The sequence below is a fragment of the Leptonotus elevatus genome, chromosome 11 (genome assembly GCF_054856555.1).
Source record: "Leptonotus elevatus isolate MCC_2025b chromosome 11, RoL_Lele_1.0, whole genome shotgun sequence".
Taxonomy (NCBI): Eukaryota; Metazoa; Chordata; class Actinopteri; order Syngnathiformes; family Syngnathidae; genus Leptonotus; species Leptonotus elevatus.
The window spans coordinates 4993917-5001416 of NC_141249.1; the positions used below are offsets into that span (position 1 = coordinate 4993917).

A 7500-nucleotide genomic window follows, 5' to 3' on the forward strand; every position below is an offset into this window, starting at 1 on the left:
GACAGTTAATATACTGTGAGATAAGGCTGCTCAATTATAAAGAAAATAGTTATAACGATTATTTTGGTAATAATTAAAATCACGATTAGGATGATTTTAAATTTTTTGGGGGTACAAAAATATTAATATTAACAAATATTAAGACACTTCCTTTTGGACGAAACAAAATTTATTAAATTAGTTGTTTAAACAACTTTAAAAAGGTGCAAATGTATAAATTTAAACAACTCAAATAACTCAAAATTGGTATTAATAATCTTCTTTTTTTACGATAATGTTGGTTTTGTAATTGTGGAGTTTAATAATTGGAATTGAATTTCGATTAATTGCACAGCCCTACTGTGAGACTATGTGTTTTTATTTCCCTAAGTTTGTTATATTGTTTTTAAGTGATATTATTGGCTAATACTGAAGTTGGATATTCCTGTTTTATATTTATGCATATTTGATGTTCATGTGCTATTTAAGAAATGTAAGAAGTTACTCACCAGTTACTAAGTGCAGCACTTGGGAAGTTGAATGAACACTGACTTACTCTTAAAAAATATTTTCCGGACTACTTTAATTTTTGTATTCAGTTATATTCTAAAGTTACAGTCAGTACTCTACTTCGAGAACCATTTTTGGCCACTCTAACCACCCCTGAGTATTTCACAATTACAAAGGTGGTAGAAGTGACCCAAATATCTAAAATCATCTACATCTTCTGTCAATACTACACAGCTAATCCAAAACATTGGATATTTGCAATTTCTTTCCTGACACCTAAAACAAAAGTTCATTACACATTGAATTTCCAGCAGACTACAGTCAATTTTTAGGGTAAAATTACGATAGAAAATATATTTAACTAGGGATGCACGATAATGCTATTTTCAACCGATACCGATAAACCAATAATTTAGAAAGTGTCGATAACCGATAAGTAAGCCGACAATTGTTTTCAAAATTAACTTGAATACAAATATACTTTCAAGTCCTACTATAAGTGTAACATGTACAAATACATTGAAACATTGTGTAAAGCACCATGAAGCTGAATTTTATTAATATCTCTGCTTCAAAGCCAACCAGTAACTAATTTTGAGTTTGCCAAAACAAAACAATCATGTTTTAAAAATGCAACAAAAAACTGTGAGGGTAACATTTTAGGTAGACACAGTAAAGAAAACCCACGCTGGCGACTGCCGTGTCGCCATCATGCATCTTTTGTGAACATGAGGTCGCGCGCATTATGACGTCACAAATATGCGACATTACCATAGGAGAGGGGAGGGGTTGAGAAGTTGGGCACAACTTGAGCCACAACCATAACAGATGGACCAACCTGGCATGTCTATTATTATCAGTGGATTTCTTTATTATCTGGTTTATCTGTATGACGTCAAATTGGCCGATAAATGACGATAATTATCGGCCACCAATGTTATCGTGCATCCCTATATTTAACTAATGAAAATAATCATTTTTAAAAAATCATTTCATATTACTAAAAAATTGAGCAATGAACATGCCAGTAAATTAGCAAAGTATTCATAATCGTTTTGCGTTTTGTCCCTGTGTTAGCAAACATCTTATCTGAGCACTGATATTGATTTAATTAAAGACATTAAACTAGTGGTGTGACTGTAAATACCAATGGTTGGTTGTCTTCATGTGTCAATCCTGTTTTTGAATTGTGACCCAGGATTTTCAGAGCGGCTACTCTGCCTCTCACCCAAAGTTAGCTAGGCTCCAGTCTCCCTGTGAGCCCGAACTGGATAAGCAGCGTTTCAAACGGATGAATTGATAGATCTGAGGCACTATATTTCTTTGGGTTTGCTCACCAAGAATGAAAAAACTTTCCATTCTCTATTTGAATGAATTCTTTACCGCTTTGTCTGATCTATTGACTCTGAAGTGTCCTCGACTTTATGAGTCCTCATAACGGAATGACTTGCCATTTTAATGCGGTCATTTAGAAAACAATATTCAAAACGGGCTCTTCTCCCTATTGTAAAATATGCCATCAATGAAACATTTCTCAGTAAAATGACTAATGGCCATTTAAGGATATTTATTGATCAATTTCACTTGGATTCTCTTTGGATCAAGGTCATATTGTTAAGGCTTAAAATTTTAACAGTGAACATTTCCATTTTCTCCATTTTCATCTCCCACCTGTTTGTAAGGAAAAGAAGATGCAATTAAATTTAAACCGTGTGTCATTCAAATGTATAATTAGATCCCTTTTTTGGTTCTCTGGGGTGCTCAAGGTTCAAATCAAGTTCTGAAAGACTATATTTTTAATAGTGAAGTGTAAAATTCGAAAAGTAACGCTCAGGAAGCACTCTAAAAGACTTGGTCAAATTATTACCTCTCATTATTTCCCATAATGAATATCTATATAACAAACCGAAGGAAGGAAGACCTTGAGTTAAATGTGTATATTTTATGCATTTTCTAATTTTTTAATTAGTTACTGCGTAACACACACAAAAGAGTATATGGATCCAAAGCTCCATACATAAACAAAATAATAATGGCAATATGAAACAACATTTGTGGGGGGAAAATATGTATTTTACCAGTATGAGGTACTCTAACAATGATGTCCACATGATTTATTTCATGATTTCCTTTTAGACTGGACGTGGCCAGAGGCACTACAGCTCCAGCGTTTAGATGCCGAGACATGGACCACCACTGCAGCCAAGCGCCTGGTGGAATCCCTGGAGGCCTCTCTACAGGCCACCCTCAACAGGCCCTCCAATCCTGAGTCATCAGCATCTTCAGCAGCAGCATCTCAGGCTCAGGCTCTGGGGCCAGCGGAGGAGGCAGATGCCCATTTAAAAGAAATGTATCACAGGACACTGATTTCATGGTTTGGAGACAACCCATCTGCTCAGCTGGGTCTGCACAGACTGGTGCATTTAGGTCTGACATTGGGGAGACAGGCGGGGGACTGGTATGGGCCTGCTGCTGTAGCGCACATTCTCAAGTAAGTACGTCGTGAGTAAAAGAAAATCACAATTTGTAGTTAAATGTGCACTTTTTCAATTGTACTGATTGGATGTACTTTGTAAAATAGATGGATGTGGTAATTTGACCCATTTATTTAAAAGGCTAATTTTGAAGTCATTCAAGATACTTTACTGTTGAACATACTTTGGTGTAAATGTTTAATAGTCAATAAATAGCAACATATGTACATATCCATCCTGAAGACCAACTGCTAATATAACAGCTAACTGTTACATTTCACATGTAAACTTTTAGCATTGCTCACTCTCTCCAGCTCTCTCTGTCTCTCCCCTACTCTTTTAGGAAAGCTATGGATGAAGTGAAGGACCCTGCTTTATCCAGTTTAGCTGCTTATGTCTCCCAGGATTGTACAGGTACAAGAAATAGCCTCGCTTTTGATCAAATACAATGGGCACTATATGCCAGGATCGGTGCTACTTTTCACACCATATTTATTTGCCTTCAGAGACTGTGAAAGTGCTGAGCGTGGTCAGTCTCATACAATACCTGTTTAAAAAAAAAAAGTAAACTCTCCTCTCTCAACCCATAGTAGTCAAAATAGAATAAAAGAACGGACATTTTATTCAATTTATTTATACACTGTGTCTGTGTAAACAAATCTGCCCTTGCAGTGACAGCAATGCCCAATTTAATACTGTTTGAGAGGGCCTATTAATTTAACAATACCGTTATTATTGTGGCTGTACTGTACTTTGTAGTGTTTATTTAACTGTGAACTGAGAATTTATTATTATTATTATTTTAGCATTATGTAGAAACAACTACATATCTTTAGAGACTTCTCAGTATGATGAAGTACAGTACTTGACCACTGCTAAACTGCAGCTGTAATTAAAGGCACTGTCCGGAGTTTTGACCATTTCTGTTTGTAATCAAACCGTTTCTGTTTGTAAACAAACAATTCAAAACGGACCCCTCCCATGGTTCAACCCATACGAGCTTAACGTTCACGCCCCCTGCCTCTGACCGCACTGAGTAACAAGGTTTTCAAGAACAAAACAGCCAATAGCGCGCATAGCTTCCCAAAAAAACAGGCCAACTTTGCGTTGCTCTTCAGTCCAAGCCACTCCTTCAGAGCTCTCAAGCGGGTAAATGCAAAGCCAAAATGTACTCTTGTTTTCAACCGTGTATTATCTGCTGCACGTTTTGTTGTGGTATACTTTATTTTTTTTCACTCGCGTCACTCAACTCAACATCCCCTCTGCCTACAGTGACACGCCACCCCACGCTCTGCAATTGGCTGAAGAGTAAACAACTGTCTGTACACTTTGAACGTCCCGCTGCTGGCAAAACAAACACAAAATTGCAAAATACAGGCTGAGGACAAAATCACCACCACACATTAACAGAAGCCCAGAGGTTGTAGATTGAGAAGGAGTTCATGTTTAAACATCCTTAAGAAGTGTTTATTTCTGAGTTAAAACGTTGGACAGTGCCTTTAAACTTGTTGAATTTCAATCTTACTGTCAAGCATCATAGATCCAGCCCTTGCACTGCATGTCAGAAGATTAGTCAGGCAGGTGTACTTACATCATGGCTATGTTGTGGCCAGTCGGTATATGTTGTACATCGTGAAGTGTCTTTGTGTGATTAAATGTGTGACTTGTCTAACACCTACAATTACATAAAACAGAGAGATGGTAACAACTGATAAAAACTATTCTGATATATGTCCTCTCTAGTGTACAGCGCTGATGTGATTGACAGCCACAGGGCAGCAAAAGCTGGGCAGCCATCAGCTGGTCCATCGAATGCCCTGCCTCCTCCACAAAACAACCAATCAGCATCTGTGTTCACCCTACCAGACAGTCAGGCTGTTATCATTCTCATCCCTGTGCGACTGGGAGGAGAAAAGACCAATCCCGAGTACTTTAACTTTGCAAAGGTATACATATTTTCATACTGTTACAGTTAAGTGTTTAGGTCAGGCATAGGGAACTTACTGTAAATGATGGAGGGAGCCACAATTTATTTTTTATTTTTCTTATCTGTGCTGTTAGGGGGGCACATAGAACCACACACTTGATACTAGAAGTGGGGGGAGGAGGGGTTGTATTATCTTAAATTATTAAATTTATCATGGTACATTTCTTTTGTACATATAAAGTGTTTTTAAGTAGTTAATACCTTTAAAAACTATTTTTCCACTTGCTGCAGACTGAAAATGACATCACCTGTGCTGAGGAAACAGGTAACGACCAATCACTGCTCAGCTGTCTTCTGGGTTTGGTCAGCAAACTGAGCCATGATTGGTCATTACCTAATTCTTCAGCACAGGTGATGTCATCTTCAGTAAGCAAGTGGAAACATTTGTTTTTAAAGATATTAATTGCACATGAAAAATAATGGAAGTTATCAAATTAATTCTGGACAAAATATGAACTTTTTACTGCTGAAAATGGCTCAATGACTCAAGTATCCCTTTAATATTATTCAGGTAGTTTGTTTGTCCTGCATTAAAAACCCATTAAAAAAAGATTTGACCTACTTGTGATAGATAGTACAGGGCATTAAAATATCTGCTGTAAGTGTAACTAAGCCATATCTGACACCTAGTGGCGAATGGTGATTTTACAATTTAAAACTACAATCGATGCGCATTTGTTCAGTTTGGCACCCGTAAAATTGCATATTTGGATTTTTTTCCCCCAGTTTAAAAAAGTGCTTGGGGAAAAAAAAAATTTTTTTTTTAATTTTCTTTATTAAATTCTGTAAGATATTAATAAAATCTACAGTACTTGTATTGTGAATTAAGCGTGATGAACAAAACAACTGCAACACTTGTTTTATTTCATTACATAGAGAATCCTAAGTCTGGAGTACTGCATTGGCATCATTGGAGGGAAGCCCAAACAGGCCTGTTACTTTGTAGGATTTCAAGGTAAGCTTTTAGTTCAATGTAAAAGAAAGACTAAGAGTGTGTGAGGTTGGTATGAATAGCAGGTTGTTTTGCATGGTATACCTTTTCTTATAAAAGAGGATAAAGCAAGTTAATAGTATTCCTGTTTGCACTTGGAAAACGCCGCAAGGAAGCAAGTGAAGCAGGGCTTCCTTTATTCTCTCTGACCCATCAAAGCCTCACCCATTTATCACAAGTAAACCTCCCAAGTTGTGTGAGGTAATTGATTTCCATAAGAGGCATGCATTAAATTTCTTCCAGGCTCCAAAGTGAGCCACTCTTCATCACCTTCAGGAGCTGGGAGGAACCTTCAGTTGTACATCTTGGCAGTCAATATTTACGCATTTACATTTTATCAATGTGATATACTGTACAGTGTTGAATGATGTCTAACTGACAAGCAATACATTCTTTCTGCCAGGGCATGGCTCACCTCTGCATTCATCATATGCAAATAGGTAGTGTATAATTGCAAATGTTTGTAAAAGTAATCCTTACGCCCAGCAGCAGCCCCCCGCCCCCCCAACACACACACACGCACGCGCACACGCACACATGAACAAAATTAAACGGAAGCCTTTTTTGTGAGAATGAGAAGAATGTGCTTGTAGAACCGCATCTGATTATGCAGAATGTAATCCCCTTGCGGTAGATATTAAAAATCGGTAACTTTGTGGGAGGCATATTTGATGCAACAATACAGCATGCAGGTGACTTTGAGCGACCCAGCATTGAAATTGAGGGGAGGCTCATTTTTGTAATGATCCAATGTTTTTAAATAACTTGTCTTATGTTTTGTCCTTGCAGATGACAGCTTGATTTACATGGACCCTCATTACTGTCAGTCTTTTGTGGATGTCAGCACCGGCGAATTCCCTCTCCAGGTAATGGGAAACTTCACAAAGGAGCTGACTAAAAGCCTAGTAATGGGATTGTAATCATTCCTGTTAGTACTTAATGTTATGAATCTTAAAGCAGCCCATCAGTCAATTACATAGAGCCATCTGCTAATTTACTCTCATAAGTCACTTGATTAGGTACACTTTACAATTGAATGAGATAGAAGAGAGAGTAAAAAAGTGCATTTACAAAAGGATATATGCCTTGTCAAACTGAGCTTTGTTCTACTGATTTGGTTACGTTATTTAGGTGCACGAAAGAAACCAAATTCAACCTCATTGTACAATAGTAAACTTTGTGTCATGTATTGCTAATTTTGTATATTTATCTCATTTTTCTAATGTTAATTGTCATTATGAAGTGACTGCTGCTGGCCAAGCAGCGGGACAGACTCCAGCTTACCCGTGACCCTGTTGAGGGTAATTGGTGCAGAAAATGGATGGATATATTTTAAGTTTTATTAGACGGGTAAACTATTAAAGACCATGTTAAATTGAAACCTTATCTAAATCTGATGGTGTCACTCAAAATGAAGCTTTATTATCTTTGTCAATGAACAATTTTGATCCTGCTTTTATATTGGATCTCATTAGAATCTAAATATATAATGTTGTGAATTATAGGATTACATGTTATATATGTGAAGCAAGCAAATACATACACGTTTAGTACACCTC

General features: G+C 37.1%; 1 protein-coding gene across 4 annotated transcripts in view; it reads left to right on the plus strand.

Annotated features, from left to right (window-relative positions):
• The window catches only part of atg4c (autophagy related 4C, cysteine peptidase), a 20934-nt gene that overhangs the window by 12003 nt on the left and 1431 nt on the right, over window positions 1-7500 (plus strand). For all 4 annotated transcript variants that reach the window (XM_086090055.1, XM_086090053.1, XM_086090052.1 and 1 more), the window contains 5 exons: window positions 2626-2980; window positions 3307-3377; window positions 4707-4909; window positions 5827-5905; window positions 6731-6807. In XM_086090055.1, the coding sequence (XP_085946181.1) occupies window positions 2626-2980; window positions 3307-3377; window positions 4707-4909; window positions 5827-5905; window positions 6731-6807 (785 nt within the window). The remainder of the gene's footprint in view (window positions 1-2625; window positions 2981-3306; window positions 3378-4706; window positions 4910-5826; window positions 5906-6730; window positions 6808-7500) is intronic.